This window comes from Procambarus clarkii, chromosome 9 (genome assembly GCF_040958095.1).
Source record: "Procambarus clarkii isolate CNS0578487 chromosome 9, FALCON_Pclarkii_2.0, whole genome shotgun sequence".
NCBI classification, from domain to species: Eukaryota; Metazoa; Arthropoda; class Malacostraca; order Decapoda; family Cambaridae; genus Procambarus; species Procambarus clarkii.
In genome coordinates this window covers 2,864,819-2,882,809 of record NC_091158.1, presented here as the reverse complement: position 1 = coordinate 2,882,809, position 17,991 = coordinate 2,864,819, and the positions used below count along the sequence as shown (strand labels likewise).

Genomic DNA, 17,991 nt, shown 5'->3' with positions numbered 1-17,991 from the left:
CAAGGCTGGCACGGCCACTCCACGAACGATATAAGGGGTACGCCCTAGACAGGAGTCTCGTGTGATATCACAAATCACCCTCCTGTCCTCAATACCCCAGTGGATGATCGTCTCCAACAGTCGGTCCCGGGTAAATCCTTTTACTGCCACTCCACTGGCAGGCTAACACACCACAGTGTTCTTCCGGGGGGACGACGTCACAACAGCTGCAGCAAACTTCACAGTATGGAGACTGGCTGCCTCGGGTAGACTGACTCCACTTCCATCACAGTGGTCCCAGGTCGGCTCTGTAAGTAGACACGTCATCAATGACCGGGACACTAATACACCTCACTTACGGGCTCGGGCACAAACACCTGACGTATCCGGTCCATAGATGGCGCTGTCGTCGGTGCACCACCTCACCAGAGGTCAGGAGCGGCGGTGTTGTGAGCTGCACAGGACTGGAAACTGGCCCTTGTGGCCGATATTCGCCGTCCTCATCCGGTGTCGTCGTTCGTTTGGCGGGGGTTTCGGGAGCTGACCCACAGATGGCGTAGTCGTTACTACTCCGTGCTCGGATGCTGGATCCGGGTTCGTAACACACTGTCACCTGGCCGTGGGTGTGGACCAGGACACTCCCGCTACACCACTGTCACCTGGCCGTGGGTGTCGTGTTAGACAAGCGGAGGCAAATGTAATACAGACTGACTGCGCAGAAGCTTTCGACAAAAGTGTCCATGATATTATTGCGCACAAAATGTGTAAGAAAGGAAAACTGGGGGTTGAGCTCTGCCTCACTGGGCCCGCCTCTCAACTGTCAATCAATCAACTGTTACTAACTACTAACTAATTTTTTTCCATGCACACACACACACACACACACACACACACACACACACACACACACACACACACACACACACACACACACACACACACACACACACTCACACTCACACACACACTCACACACACACTCACACTCACACACAGACACACACACACACACACACACACACACACACACATACACACACACATACACACAGTGGTTGTCCGGTGGCTGAGCGGGCAGCACACTGGACGCGTGATCCTGTGGTCCCGGGTTCGATTCCGGGCGCCGACGAGAAACAATGGGCAGAGTTTCTTTCACCCTGATGAAGATTTCCAATACTCAGGGAAATTGACAAAGTGGAAATGGATGAAATGTTCACACGTAACAGAACGAGGGGACATGGGTGGAAGCTGGAAACTCAGATGAGTCACAGAGATGTTAGGAAGTTTTCTTTTAGCGTGAGAGTAGTGGAAAAATGGAATGCACTTAAGGAACAGGTTGCGGAAGCAAACTCTATTCATAATTTTAAAACTAGATATGATAGGGAAATGGGACAGGAGTCTTTGCTGTAAACAACCGATGGCTCGAAAGGCGGGATCCAAGAGTCAATGCTCGATCCTGCAAGCACAAATAGGTGTGTACAAATAGGTGAGTACACACACCTAGGAATCAGGCCGTAACAGCTGTCTAACTCACAGCTCCCTATTTACAGCTAGGTAACAGGGGCATCAGGGTGAAATAAACTCTGCCCATTTTGTTTCCTGCCGGCGCCGGGAATCGAACCCCGGAACACAGGATTACGTATCCAGAGCGCTGTCCACTCAGCCATCGGCGCCCGTGTGTGTGGGGGAGGGGGAGGGGGTCCAGTGAAAGTGTAACAACACCCAGTTATCTATATAAATAAAAATGGAAATGTTCGTTTGTTCAAAATCGCTAATCTCCGAAAGTTCTTCACCGATTGCTTTGAAATTTTCACATAACTTTCCATTCGCATCCGAGCATGTTTATATATACCTACTATATAGATGTCACGTCTGTGACGGTAAAAAAAACATGTTTTTTTCTGAAAAACTGTGTTTTTCATATGTTTTTCATTTGAGGGAGATCTTCGAAACCTCTTTACCTATTGCTTTGAAATTTTGACACAACGTTGCATTCGAATAGGCGCGTCTTTTTATATACCTACTATATAGATGCCACCCCTGTGACAGGTAAAAGCATGCATTTTTGAAAGACTGTTGCAAATAATGGCAACATGCACGCTTTACTAAATATGTCACGAATTCCAATTTAATGTTTTCGATTGCATTGATAAAATTTATTTTCATAGATTTCAATTTATTTCAATTTTTTAGTGAATTATTTTGTGTGACATTGTGTTAGAATTTAGCTGTGTTGTTTACCATACCGTTAATTTCGTAAGGATAAGTAAAGATGCCACACCTGGGACTGGTAAAACTATGCTTTTCTTGACAAACAAAGCAATCTGTTGCATGTAAGAGCAACACACATGCTATACTAGATATGTTACAATTCCATTTCAGTGTTTCTGATTGCGTTGATAAATTGAATTTTCCTAGATTTTGATTTATTTTCATTTTGATTTAATTATTTTGTGTGAATTGCGTTGGAATTGAGCTGTGTTGTTTACCATGCCGGTCATTTTGTGAAAATAGTTTATTTTTATTTGTTTTCATATTTTCTTATCATTTTTGAACTGTTTTTCTTATATTTCAGTGATGGGAACATCAGACCACTTGGGGAGGCATCGGACGAGGGAGTGGGGAATGGTGGGGATGACACGGGGACGGAAGTGAGAGATGGTGGGGAGGACGAGGGGATATGGGAGTGGGTAATGGTGGGGAAGGACGAGGTGATGGGGAAATGGAGAATGGTGAGCAGAACAAAAGGACAGGGGAGTGGGGAATGGTTGGGAGGCCGAGGAGACGGGTGAGGGGGAAAAGGTGGGGAGGACTGGGGGACAGGGAAGGTTGCTGTGGCTCAGCAACAGCCACAGCAACGCGTGGCCGGGTACTGCTAATATATAATATATATTAACATCTTACTACAAGGGTGAGAGAGGCGTGCAGGGAGAGAGCGGCTGCCAGTGTTGATGCACAAGATCACAATGACGCAATTCAATTTCAATTTCTATCTTTATTATGCACCCCATACCCATCCCGTGGGCGGTGTTGGACAGGATTACAGAGGCACATAATGGGTTCAGGAACTGAACCCCAGAGTTCGAATAGCTAAGCAAGTGACAATCTTTTGACGCTAGTTACATAGTTGTTAATGTTACATATATACATAAATATATATATATATATATATATATATATATATATATATATATATATATATATATATATATATATATATACTCATTTACACAAATATATGCAGAGTATATAAAGACAGCAACGAACTCTGAACACAACCCAGGGACTGAGAAGTTAGAGAGTCAAAGTAGCAATGTAGAAGGGTATAGTGTCGAGGTACACAAAAATGAAGGCAATATTGTAGAGCACACTGGTGATATGAATAAGGAGAGAAAAAATGAGACGAATGAGAACACAAATGAGAAAGACGAAAGCAACAAGGAGAAAGATAAGGGCAATACCGAGAATGAATGCAGAAACGAGAAAGTTGGAACAAAAAACACAGAGGTAGCCAAGTCGTGCACGGGTACAAACAAGAATAATACAATCACAAATGAAAATATTTGCTGGTATTATGCAAAAGGACAGTGTAGATATGGGCCCAGAGGCACGGAATGCTCATTCATGCACCCACGGAAATGCCGAAACTGGTTAGGGAAAGGCAGATGTCGTTTTGATACAGAGTGTAGATATTTTCACCCTAAGCTATGCACACTCTCAGTCAATGAGAGGAAATGCTACGATCTTCACTGCCCCGATTTCCACGTCAGAGGTACACAGCGCCATATAAGAGAAGAAGTCCAACATAATAGCCCTGAAAATTTTTTAGAGGCAGGTACAAACAGAGGGAGAAACAGACAGGCAGAAACGTGGCAGGAGTACGGATGGAGAGGGGGAAATGCCCAAGACTGGACTACAGTTCGTCATCAAGCCCACACTTACTACACCCCCCAACTACACAGAGACTACCACACTCCCCAGTATCACTTCCAAAACTGGACAAACCATTGCCACAACAACACACCCTGGGTCAGGGTAGAGAGGAGGGAGAACTACCAAAACCTTCCAGAAGTGACACACAATATGGACAATCATTCATATTTGCAAACATTCAAGGTTTAAAGCCAAAGTCAAGAAATAAAGTTAAGTTCATAAATGGCCTTCTATTAGAGTCAAACTCAATATTTGGGGCATTCACGGAAACTCATACAAAAGATTACATGGATGGTGAAATCTGGATTCCAAATTATAATCTATATAGATGTGATAGAAAAACTAGGTCAAATGGAGGAGTAGGTCTGTATATTAAAGAAGACCTGGTATGCACAGAACTATTAAATTCAACTAATGAGGTGGTAGAGGTACTTGGAATGAAGGTAGAGAAACTAAACCTAATTATTATTCTAATATATAAACCGCCAGATACAACGATTGAGGAATTCACAGAACAGATGCACAAAATAGAGAACATACTTGACAACCTAGCAAACCCAGCTCCAGATATTATCTTTCTTGGAGATTTCAATTTACCGAGTCTAAGATGGAGAACGGCAAACACAAATATCATAGCAGGGAATGACCCGGGAAATAACCAACCACAGGTTAGAGAACTGTTGAGATTCTGTGACAAATTCTCGCTCAATCAACAGATTACAGAACCAACTAGGAACGAAAACACACTAGACTTGTTATTCACAAACAATGATGAACTAATCAGGGATATCACAATCTCAGATACTTCATACTCAGACCATAAGCTCATTGAAGTGCGAACTAGCATAAATAACGGTAGTAGGTCTAAGAGACCCAACAAGCGAGAAGGAATATTCAATCAATTCAATTTCAACAATAAGAGGATTGACTGGGAAAAAATAAATGTAGACCTTGCAACCATTCAATGGGAGACGGTCTTAAGCGACAAAACTCCCACACAGGGAATAGCTCAACTGACAGCTGAAGCTTACAAGGTCTGCTTGAAGCACGTACCTGTGAGGAGGGGCAGAAAGAGGACCACTCTAGAAAGAGAACGGAGACGACTGTACAGGAGAAGGAAAAAAATAACGGAAATGCTTCGGCAGACACAACTATCACAAGCAAGGAAAACAAGCCTAAGCAGGGAGATTGAGGAAATAGAACAAACGTTGAAGCGATCATATGAGTCTGAGGAAATGGAATTGGAACAGAAAGCTATACAAGAGATAAGGAAAAATCCGAAATATTTTTTCACATACGCAAAATCAAAATCCAAAACCTCGACCAGTATTGGACCGTTAATTACAAATGAAGGTACGTACACAGAGGACAACAAAGAGATTAGTGAAATTCTAAGAAGCCAGTATGAGGCTATGTTTAGCACACCAATAAACAACATGAAAGTTGATGACCCAGACAGCTTCTTTATGAATGACATTCAAGCTGCAGATAATATAACGGATATTACCACAAACTCGGAAGACTTTGAAAGAGAAATTGATAATATGCCTATGCACTCAGCTCCTGGGCCTGACTCATGGAATTCAATATTCATAAAGAAATGTAAAGTACCAGTAGCGAGAGCACTCAGCGTAATATGGAGAAAGAGCCTGGATACAGGGGAGATACCAGCAGCACTTAAATCTGCAGATATAGCTCCGTTGCACAAGGGGGGGAGTAAAGCCTTGGCAAAAAATTATAGGCCAGTTGCACTAACATCACACATAATAAAAGTGTTTGAAAGAGTGATTAGGAATCAAATTTCTAGTTTTATGGAAAACAATGAATTGCACAATCCAGGACAACATGGATTTAGAGCGGGAAGATCCTGTCTGTCACAGTTACTCAACCACTATGACAAAATCACAGAAGCCCTAGAAGAAAAGCAAAATGCAGATGTTGTATACACAGACTTTGCAAAGGCGTTCGACAAATGTGACCATGGGGTGATAGCTCACAAAATGAGGTCAATGGGAATAACTGGAAAAGTAGGACGCTGGATACTCAATTTCCTGTCGAACAGAACACAAAGAGTAACAGTCAATCAGATAAAATCGAGTCCAAGCGATGTTAAAAGCTCTGTACCTCAAGGTACAGTCCTTGCACCGCTACTGTTCCTTATTCTCATATCTGATATAGACAAAAATACACGCCACAGCTTCGTGTCGTCCTTTGCAGATGACACAAAAATCAGCATGAAAATTACCTCTGCTGAAGACATTGAAAAACTACAAGCAGATGTCAACAAAGTTTTTGATTGGGCAGCAGAAAATAACATGATGTTTAACAGTGATAAATTTCAGGTACTCAGGTACGGCAAAAATGAGGATCTGAAACATAATACAGGGTACAAAACACAATCGAATCTTCCCATAGTAGGAAAACAGCATGTCAAGGATTTGGGAATAATGATGTCCGACGATCTAACGTTTAGGGAGCATAACCAAGCAAATATCGCGTCAGCCAGAAAAATGATCGGATGGATTACGAGAACTTTCAAATCCAGGGATCCCATCACAATGGTTGTACTCTTCAAGTCACTTGTGCTGTCCCGTCTCGAGTACTGCTCAGTACTCACTTCCCCCTTCAGAGCAGGAGAGATTGCTGAAATAGAGGGAATACAGAGAACATATACGGCACGCATAGACGAGATAAAGCACCTAAATTATTGGGATCGTCTCAAAGCTCTCCAAATGTACTCTCTAGAAAGGAGACGAGAGAGATACCAAATAATATACACCTGGAAAATACTGGAGGGTCAGGTCCCAAATCTACACAGTAAAATAACAACGTACTGGAGTGAACGATATGGAAGAAAATGCAAGATTGAACCTGTGAAGAGCAGAGGTGTCATAGGCACAATCAGAGAGCACTGTATAAACATCAGGGGTCCGCGGTTGTTCAACGTCCTCCCAGCGAGCATAAGAAATATTGCCGGAACAACCGTGGACATCTTCAAGAGAAAACTGGACGGTTTTCTAAGAGAAGTTCCGGATCAGCCGGGCTGTGGTGGGTACGTGGCCCTGCGGGCCGCTTCAAGCAACAGCCTAGTGGACCAAACTCTCACAAGTCGAGCCTGGCCTCGGGCCGGGCTTGGGGAGTAGAAGAACTCCCAGAACCCCATCAACCAGGTATCAACCAGTACATATACATGTAAATTATCTTTCTATATGACAAGTGATTCAACAAGAAGCTCACAACAGTCACTATAGAAGGCACTTTACATCTATGGTGAGTCACACAGTTACTAGTCTTGCTCCACACCCACCCAACTGGGCGGCAGCTTTACAGTCATGTGCAGGCTGCACCTACAGTCATGTGCAGCCTGCACCTACAGTCATGTGCAGGCTGCACCTACAGTCATGTGCAGGCTGCACCTACAGTCATGTGCAGGCTGCTCCTACAGTCATGTGCAGGCTGCACCTACAGTCATGTGCAGGCTGCTCCTACAGTCATGTGCAGGCTGCACCTACAGTCATGTGCAGGCTGCACCTACAGTCATGTGCAGGCTGCTCCTACAGTCATGTGCAGGCTGCACCTACAGTCATGTGCAGGCTGCACCTACAGTCATGTGCAGGCTGCACGTACAGTCATGTGCAGGCTGCACCTACAGTCATGTGCAGGCTGCTCCTACAGTCATGTGCAGGCTGCACCTACAGTCATGTGCAGGCTGCTCCTACAGTCATGTGCAGGCTGCACCTACAGTCATGTGCAGGCTGCACCTACAGTCATGTGCAGGCTGCACGTACAGTAAGCAAACTGTGGATACTTGGCTAAGATTCCTGGCAGTACATCATTATGAATGAATAACTTACACATTTCTTGGACAACATTGATGGTGTTATCTCTGAATTCAGCGATATATTTTATATTCCATTATACAATGAGGAGGGCGCCACCTCTCCGCTACAGAGTAACACCCCCGCTGTCTCGTGGCGCCTTTGTCACCGCTACTCTCACAACTGTCACTCTCCAACATTATAACTGACACCATGAAGGTGCCTCGCTGCTCTCAGGGTGCCTCCCTGCTCCTAGGGTGCCTCCCTGCTCCTAGGGTGCCTCCCTGCTTCCAGGGTGCCTCCCTGCTCTCAGGGTGCCTCGCTGCTCCTAGGGTGCCTCCCTGCTGGTGCCTCCCTGCTCCCAGGGTGCCTCCCTGCTCCCAGGGTGCCACAGTGAGTCAACCATGCGGGGATGTGGTCACTATAACGGATCACGCTTCACTCACCGTCCTGAAGTTCACTATACAGAGAACATGGTCACCCACGGTCCCAGTACAAAGGGGGCGCCCACGGTCCCAGTACAAAGGGGGCGCCCACGGTCCCAGTACAAAGGGGCGCCCACGGTCCCAGTACAAAGGGGGCGCCCACGGTCCCAGTACAAAGGGGGCGCCCACGGTCCCAGTACAAAGGGGGCGCCCACGGTCCCAGTACAAAGGGGGCGCCCACGGTCCCAGTACAAAGGGGGCGCCCACGGTCCCAGTACAAAGGGGCGCCCACGGTCCCAGTACAAAGGGGGCGCCCACGGTCCCAGTACAAAGGGGGCGCCCACGGTCCCAGTACAAAGGGGCGCCCACGGTCCCAGTACAAAGGGGCGCCCACGGTCCCAGTACAAAGGGGCGCCCACGGTCCCAGTACAAAGGGGGCGCCCACGGTCCCAGTACAAAGGGGGCGCCCACGGTCCCAGTACAAAGGGGCGCCCACGGTCCCAGTACAAAGGGGGCGCCCACGGTCCCAGTACAAAGGGGGCGCCCACGGTCCCAGTACAAAGGGGGCACCCACGGTCCCAGTACAAAGGGGGCGCCCACGGTCCCAGTACAAAGGGGGCACCCACGGTCCCAGTACAAAGGGGGCGCCCACGGTCCCAGTACAAAGGGGGCGCCCACGGTCCCAGTACAAAGGGGCGCCCACGGTCCCAGTACAAAGGGGGCGCCCACGGTCCCAGTACAAAGGGGGCGCCCACGGTCCCAGTACAAAGGGGGCGCCCACGGTCCCAGTACAAAGTGGGCGCCCACGGTCCCAGTACAAAGGGGCGCCCACGGTCCCAGTACAAAGGGGGCGCCCACGGTCCGGCACAAAGAATGTGTGGGACCACAGCCTTGATAACATGAACTAGCCCACAGTGCCGGCACAAAGGGGCGCCGCTGGCGTCTCGTCTTGCCTTCGTTAACTCTAGTTTCTTAAATATATTGCCTGATGTTATCAATCCTCCTCCTATCTTTCCTTCTTGCCTCTGTTTCCTTCACTCTGGTGACTGCGCTCCGTCTTCGCCTCTTCCAGTACTTCATTGTCTTGTTGCTATAGTTCCCTGCTGCTTCCACCTCCCTTGCCTTACCTGCGGCTTCCCTTGAGGCTATCTTGAGGTTTCCTGCAGGCTGCCAACAACTTGAACGCCTTGTCTCAAGAACGACAAAGAAGGCAAGGTAGAGAAATAGAAATGACTGAACTAAACCTACAAGAATCATATAAAATCCAGGAGAGGCAGGGAGAGCAAGAGGCTATCAGTAGAAATAGAGAGAAATCCGAAATACTTTTTTCTCCTGTGCAAAATCTAGAAGAAAACCTTCATGTAGTCTCGGGCCCCTGAGAAGGGGAGAAGCAACGTTCACAGATGACAACAAAAATGGGCCAAATACTGAGGCAACAGTACGATTCCGTTTTCAGTGAGCCATTAAACACAATGAACATTGATAATCCATCGAATTCTTCATAAAATTAATACCTTATTATTATTAACATCTTTATTGAATAAATTAATTATAATTTTGCCTTAATTGAGGATTTCAATTAATTCTTATTAAAGTGAGGATAATGCTGGTATTCACTGTCACGCAGGACAGAGGGTCATACACAAGACAATAAGTCTAAACTGTAGGCTGAAGCACATATGGTTACAATCACATGGTTACAATCAATGTTTTAATGTATGAATATGTGAAAACAACTTTCTATTGTGCACTGCCACACAAGGGCAGGGATGGGCTCATCAATATCAAATCATACATAAGATGTCACCCTAACTCCACTTGGTTTTGAGGTAGCCATAGACAGTACGCCTGTTGTCATCCAATTCCCCTGCATAGCAGTGGAAAGCTGCCTCTCCGTGCTACCTCCACCGCCTACATGCTACAGTACACCCTCTACGACAGCCGGCCAGGCGTTTGACCGGAGACCTCACCCTACCGGCAACCCGTTCTCGCACTTTCGTACAGTCAATATTGACTTATTAAATAAGTGCATATGTGACATACTAATTTATTGTGAATATTTTAGTTTACCTTGAAAAGCTTCATAGAAAACACCGACCTTACCTAACCTTCTTAGTATGTTAAGATAAACATCAATTTGCTTCTTAATTACAATTATTACTTAACCTATTATAGGTATAGGTTAACCCGTTCTCAACCACCGGTCACCCAACCAAGCCCCTCGAGCCCATCACAGGTGAGCTCCGGTGACCTGTTAGCGCTCGCCGGCTCCTCGTCACCCGCACCTTGCCGGCAGACGTGACGTCACCCGCAGGCGTACATATACACCTGGTGGTGGCCGGGAACACCAGACAACCTCTGGTGCTCCTGGGCTCTACACTCCACCTCCGTCACTCACCCCTGCTCCTGCTACGCCGCGTGACGGTGGTCTGGTGTACTTGTTCATTGTATTTCGTCACCATTATTGTTCTTCAATTAGAATAACATATTCCGTTAATTTCTCGTGTTTATAGCAAGCATTATCTCAGGAATTATTGTGTTGTTATGATTGATGTTACAGAAAAGTGATTAATTTTTCTTGTTTGTTCAATCCTGCAACTTTCACACAGCAAAGGCAAAAACTGTTTTTGTTTACTTTGCTTTACCTTATTTGTTTGATGTGAGTGAGAGCAATTTTTCATCCTTTGCAGATGACACAAGGATTTTTATGAGAGTAGACAACATAGAGGACACAGCAAACCTCCGAACTGATGTAAATCAGAGCTTTCAATGGACCACAAAAAATATGATAATTAATGAAGATAAGTTCCGCTACGGTACTGTGCTACGGAAAAAAATGAAACTATAAAAATGGAAACAACGTACAAAACGCAGTCAAATCATAACATAAAACGAAAAAACAGTGTGAAGGATTTGGGTGTACTCATGTCGGCAGACATGAGTACACCCAAATTAAAGGGTGTACATGAGTACACCCTTTAAAAACACAGTAAAGTAGCCGTCACAACTGCAACAAAAATGACAGGTTGGATAACAAGAACTTTTCACACTATAGATGCTATACCGATGATGATACTCTTCAAAACGCTTGTGCTCTCTAGAGTGGAGTACTGCTGCACAATGACAGCCCCTTTCAAAGCTGGAGAAATTGCTGACCTGGAGAACGTGCAGAGATCCTTTACTGCTAGAATCCACTCAGTAAAACATCTAAACTACTGGGACCGACTAAAGAGCGTAAACCTGTATTCTCTTGAGCGCAGGCGGGAGAGATACATAATAATTTACACGTGGAAAATATTAGAGGGGCTGGTCCCAAACCTGCACACAGAAATAACACCATATGAGACCAGAAGGCATGGCAGGATGTGCAGAATAACCCCGTTGAAAAGCAGAGGTGCAACAGGTATTCTGAGAGAACTCTATCAACATCAGAGGCCCGAGACTGTTCAACACGCTTCCACTACACATAAGGGGCATAACTGGCCGACCCCTCACAGTGTTCAAGAGAGAACTTGATAAACAACTCCAAAGGATACCTGATCAACCAGGCTGTGATTCATACATCAGGCTGCGAGCAGCCGCGTCCAACAGCTTGGTTGACCAGAAAATCAACCAGCTAGAAGGCCTGGTCCAAGACCGAGTCGCCGGGACCTTAACTAGCGGAATGAACGCAAGGTAACAGTAAGGAGTTTCTCTTGAGGTTCCGTCTAGGGGGCGTCCAGGCCTGGTGGCACCAGAGGCTCGTCAGTGGGTCTGGGCCATCTCGTCTGTCGCCACACATGAAGATCGTGGACACATTAGTCCATGTCGCACGCTATGAGCCATGTTGCTGAGTTCCATCATATTTGTGTTATTGTGAACGGGTTTAGCTGGTTGAGATGCCTGACTGTCACTGGTGATGGTGCATAGAGCACTCACTGTCACTGGTGATGGTGCATGGAACACTCACTGTCACTGGTGATGGTGCATAGAGCACTCACTGTCACAGGTGATGGTGCATGGAACACTCACTGTCCCCAGTGGAGGAGCAGCCACCATAGCCTGGAACAGTGTTGTGTTAGAGCAGGCTGGTCCAGCGGCCCCTCACACCTACCCATCCATACTGGTGTTGTATACATCCAGGTGTGTAAATAAACACGGTAAATGTGACTATGGGGTGAGTGCCCATGAAGTGAGGTCCATATGAATAACAGGAAAGTTGGTTCATAAATCTTGAATAGCGTATTCATGAGTAACAGTATCCCACACACTCATGTCCAAGGACAGTGAGAACTGTCCCCCACCAAGGTGCACCCCTTGTCCCACCTCCACTCCTCAGCCTCCCACGGTAAACACACAACAGATATCACAGCTTCTCGCCACGTTCTGGACAGTGCGAGTATATAGGTACTTGACACTTCACACATATACCAATAAGGTCTTCCACTGGACAATAGTGAAGAATATCTCAACATTTATAACTGTTAAGGCCAAGATAAAGTTGATGAATAATATTAAACATTTTATTACTAACGGTTTGAGAGATCCCAGTCTCCTTCTGCCTCATTAATCACATTTATACGTTGATCTTTAGCTTAAGATGCTTACTATTCACGACCCCAGATCTCTCCTGCGTTATGACTTACCAATGTCATCGTTGTGCAGCTGGTGTATGGCAACTGTTGCCATACACCACAACCATCTACCTTTATGTTGTTGAGCATTGTACTGCACCCGTCACTCTTCCGTCTGGTCTCACCCCCCCCCCCAGTCTAGACCCAGCACCTCCACAGCTGGTGGGGGGGGGGGGGGTGGTGGTGCTGGGGTGGGGGGGGCGTCGGTGGTGGCAGGCTACACTCGGGGTTACACTCACCTGCAAAATAACAGATAAAAGGTGTTAATACGGAATTAAGATGAAAATTATTGAAAAAAATTGAAAATAAGATAAAATTAAACTACAGGTGTTGCCTGGTGGTGTATGGTGCTTGTCACCACGGGTGTTGCCTGGTGGTGTATGGTGCTTGTCACCACGGGTGTTGCCTGGTGGTGGATGGTGCTTGTCACCACGGGTGTTGCCTGGTGGTGTATGGTGTGTTATGATCTCAGCCTGCAGGAGAAACGAGTCTCCCTCCTTGAGAGTTATTCATCAAGCCTGACCTGATTAGAAGGTCTAGCAAATATTGAGGTGATAACACATATGTAAAATAGTTGCGTGGATATATATAACAATTTAAGATTATGGGCAGTGAAGAAGAAAACAGATAAATGACTGGCTAGGAGATGTGGATATTTTGCTGGAGGCGTGAGGCTCGTTTCTGGAGGGGCTTTGACCTCACTTGAGTGCCAGACATCGCAGGGGAAAGCCGTGCTCCGTTGAGCTCCCGTCAGAAGGGAACCCCTAGTGATATATCTCGAAGAGAAGAGAAGTGTGCAGACGTACCAGCTGTGGAATCGAGCTGGGGACGTGTGGTCTCAAGTCGTGGGCGACGAGAAGAATATTAAACCGCCCAGAGGCATTATTGTGGGCCGTGGAAAGGCCCTGATAAGCTTCGTCAGAGGGAGGGAGCGCCCTCGACCAGACAATCTGTGGTAAGCACGATATACGCCAGTTCATAGTGATTGCTTGTAGTTGGTCGTGTGCCCAGCGACAGTAGCAACGTTTATTGATAAGTTAGACATGTTTTAATAAGGCAGAAAGCCTAAAATAAGAGAGTGGAGAGGGAGGAACACGGAGCGACGTCTGTCCCCTCTGAGCGCTGGCAGGTGACTGAGAGCTCCCGACAGCGAAGGCCCCTCCCTGAGTGAGTGAGGCGGAGTGAGTGAGGACCGCCGCCGGGCGAGGTGGAGTATGGACCCGCCCAAAACGGGGGAGTCCACTCTCACTGTATGTAGAGGACAGATAGAGGTTTGAGGCAAGCATATTGTGTGGTTATTTTTGTTTATGTGTTAAAGGGGAACATTTTATTGGAGTGTCGATGGGTTGCAGGTTTGTCTTTGGGGAAGAAGTTGCTGAGAACTTCAAAGCCAGCACAGATGAATTAGTTGATGAGACTCCAAGGTAGTGGAGTCGAGGACCTCGAGCTGTGAGAAGCAGTGTAGAGGAGTGTCACGTGCTTCTGTAGAGGTGGAGAAGCACCATAGTTGCTCGAGGAAACTTCATGGTGTAGCAGCCAAGAGAGCTGTGGAGGACCCTAGCAGAAGGGTGAAGCACCATAGTTGCTCAAGGAAACTTCATGGTAGCAGCCTGGAGGAGCTGCAGAGGAACCTGGTAGTGAAGCCCGGAAGAACCTGAAGATATCAGGGTAGTGAACTTCCAGAGGTGGAAGGGAAGTTCTGGTGGATTACTTGTAGGGAGTTGATAGTGTTTGGATGTCATTGGCGTGCAAGACGCAGTGAGAGGTGAGTGATTGTTGGCATTCTTATGTCAAGGAGTGTTTTATACTGAAGTTTAGAGTTACAGTCGTAGGCTGGATTACCTACAGATGTATGCGTTCTAGGGCTGATAGAGTGATCGATTGATCATTGTTGTGTATCAAGGAACATTTATACTGATACGTGTTATTGCATTCATATGCTGATTTTCTTTGTACACATTTATTTATATATATATATATATATATATATATAAATATAGATAAATATAAATATATAGATATATATATATATATATATATATATATATATATATATATATATATGTGTATTCCTCTTGTTGATAGTGCGACAGTGTATGTAGACTTGATCAACTTGAGGAGGTTGATAGTATCAGGTGGTGAACCAGGAGATAGGACACCACTTGATAAGCTGATGATAGAGTTCTGATGATGTTGGAGTGCAACCTGATTGTAATAGTATAGAGTATAGGATTCATTATTACTGTATGTGTGTATGTATTGTGTATGTGCTTTGTCCAGTAAATGTATCCCAATTTGCCGGTGTTTGCCCTTGTCCTAGTGAGGCTTCCCAGGAGGTAGTAAAGAAGGAGAGAGAGAGAAAGAACCAAGAACCACTGCTGTGGACAGGGTAGGAGGTAATACTAGTAAGTCATAGGGGATTGAGGAGATCATATCTCATAAGGAGAGAGTGGGGAGTCACAGCGGCTCGAGTGGGTGTGTGCACGTGACAACGAGGCTAAGTGTTGGAGCCGCATCCCCTAAACGTGTGACGCTGAGCCCCTCTCCAAGAGCCAGAAGCGCCAAGGGTGATCTCCTAGTATAAGCACTCTACCGAGTTGTGGGTTGGGTTGTCCATAGAGAAGGATCAACGACGACAACACCAACCAACCCACAGACTATGATAAATTGGGGGCCTGTGTCCGGGAGAGTGAACTGACACACCCACACCTTGTCCAAGAGTGGATTTGTACACCCTTGCTGAAATAGATAAACTGTGTTTGACCGCAGGTGTATACTCTCTCTCTTGGGAAGACTCACAGGACAAGATGGAGAAGGTGCAAGCGTTTGTGGAGTCAGGCAAGCCTGAGGACTTGGAAGGTTGCACGAGGGATCAATTGAAGCAAATAGCAGAAAAATGTGGCATTAGGTTGAAAGCATCTAAGGTGGCTGGGATGAAGGATGAGATCCTTAGACAGTTGAGAGCCAGAAGTGAAGCGGCAGAGCAAGGAGCCCAAAAAGGAGCTGAAAGTGGAAAGGAGGATGATGGGCAGGATGAAGTGAGATCCCAGGGATCGAGTAGGAGCAGCAAGAGTAGCCGCAGTAGCAGTAGCCGAAATAGGAGCTTGGAGAGATTCCAGTTAGAGCTCCAGATGCAGCGTGAGGACAAGGAGAGACAGTTCCAGCTGGAAAAGATGAAGTTAGAACTCCAGATGAAAAGGGAAGTAGAAAAAGAGAAAACCAGAATAAGGGAAGTGGAGTTGGAACAGGAGAAAGAAAAAGAAAAAGCCCAGGTCGAAAAAGAAAAAGAGAGAACAAAACAAATGCAGATAGAAGCGAATAGAACCTTGGCTGAACAAAGGATTGAACATGGGTTGCCAGAGAGCACCACCCAGGTATCACACCCACCAGATGTTAGGGCTAGGGAGAAGGACATACCCTTGTTTGTTCCCGAAGAGGCAGAAAGCTTTTTCGAGCATTTTGAAAAAGTAGCCAGCATCAAGGAGTGGCCACAAGAGGAATGGGCCCAGCTGGTCCAGTTAAGATTGACTGGTGCAGCCAGGGAGGCATACACCCAATTGTCACTGGAAGAGTGCCAGGATTATGCCACGGTAAAGAGCAGCATATTGCGCTCGTTTCAGTTAACCCCAGAAGCTTATAGGAAGCGCTGCAGAGAGATGATGAAGGTTGGAGCTTGTACGTTTGCTGAGACAGCAAGAGATCTGGAAAGACGATTCCAGAAATGGATTGAGGCTGCTGGAGTTGGATCTTACGCTGACCTGAAGCAACTGATGGTCATGGAGAAGTTCTTGGAGATGATGCATCCCGAAACAAAGTTCAAGATCCAAGAAGCAGGGATAAAGGAGGTGAAAGATGCCGCAGATAGGGCGGATATGATTACCGAAGCATATAAGAGCTTGAGGGAGAACAGAGTGAGAAGTGAGGCGAGATACAGCAATAGCAGATCCAGTGGAGTCTGGGGAGGAAGAAATTATGAGAGACCCAGAAGAGTCTGGGGTGAGAAGAATTTTGATAAATGGGCAGATAAAAGTAAGTACCCTAAAACTCAGAAGAGTAGGTCGCCCACTTCGTCTGAAAGTGAAGATGGAGGAGCTAAACGAGAAACTGATCGTTATCCAGGAAATCAAGAGTCCAGTAAAGCCCCACAGAGTGCAGGCACTACCTGCACTCTGTGGGGCTTTACTGGACTCTGGCCCGAGGAACTCTCATGTGAGTGGGCAGAGTCAGAGCTACTCTGGTTCGTATAGGAGAGATTTCTCCCAGGTGAGGTGTTACAATTGTAACGGAGTGGGTCACGTGATGCGAGATTGTCGGCAGGGCAAGAGAGTTGTGACCCTGGCCATGTGTGACCCCCGAAGTAAATATACTAATGTGTTCCGAGACAAACCACAGAGATCAAACTTAGTATTAAGTTCTAGATATTAATGTTTTTCTTGCCCGAAACGCATTGCGTAATAGTGGCTTTAGGCATTGTATGTACTAGCTCTATCTATATATCAATCCATTAATGTAACATCACTTGTATGTATGTACCTTACCTGAATAAACATATTTATTTATTTATTATTTATTAGTGAACGAGAGGTATAGGCCGTTCATGAGCAAAGGTTGGATCAGAATAGGAGGCCAACCTGAGGTAGAAGTTGGTATCTTAAGAGATACCGGAGCTAATCAGAGCTTGATTACGAGAAGCCTGATTGGGAATGATCGACGGTTAGCTGGCAGGGGTAAGACGAGAGTATGTGGGTTATTGTCTGAGAGTGACATGCCCGTTTGTACTGTCCAGCTAAGGTCGGAATATGTGTCGGCAGAGGTGATGTTGGGAGTATGCCCCGACATACCTGTTCCAGGAGTCCAAGTGATCCTGGGAAATGACTTGTGCGGGACGAAGGTGTTGACAAGAGTCACGGTGGAGACTGTGCCAGAGGAGTGCCCAGAAGGCCACGGTACCACGTGTGGGACACCTCAGAGTGTGAACCTGACTGACATCTGAGGAGATGAGTCAGGAGACCGCCAAGCCATTGAGTACCCTGTCTCGGTAGTGACGAAGGCAGAGGTGGCCGACGAGGAAGACGCTCGAGAAGATGAGACAGTGTCGATTAAACCGGTAGAAGATATCGATGTAGATATAGCATGGCTGTTTGATGTAGGTCCAGCCCAGGAAAATGAAGTCTCGGTGAGGTCAAAATTGAAGATGGCCCAGCCGAAAAAGAATCATGTGAA

The 17,991-nt window shown here is 46.4% G+C and overlaps 1 protein-coding gene across 1 annotated transcript; it reads left to right on the top strand.

The window, feature by feature from the left end:
• Nucleotides 1-8,134: 8,134 nt before the first annotated feature.
• LOC123766078 (nascent polypeptide-associated complex subunit alpha, muscle-specific form-like) lies at nucleotides 8,135-9,058 on the top strand. The gene has a single exon (XM_045754922.2). It carries the CDS (start codon nucleotides 8,135-8,137, stop codon nucleotides 9,056-9,058), a length of 924 nt encoding a protein of 307 aa, XP_045610878.2.
• Nucleotides 9,059-17,991: the final 8,933 nt, after the last annotated feature.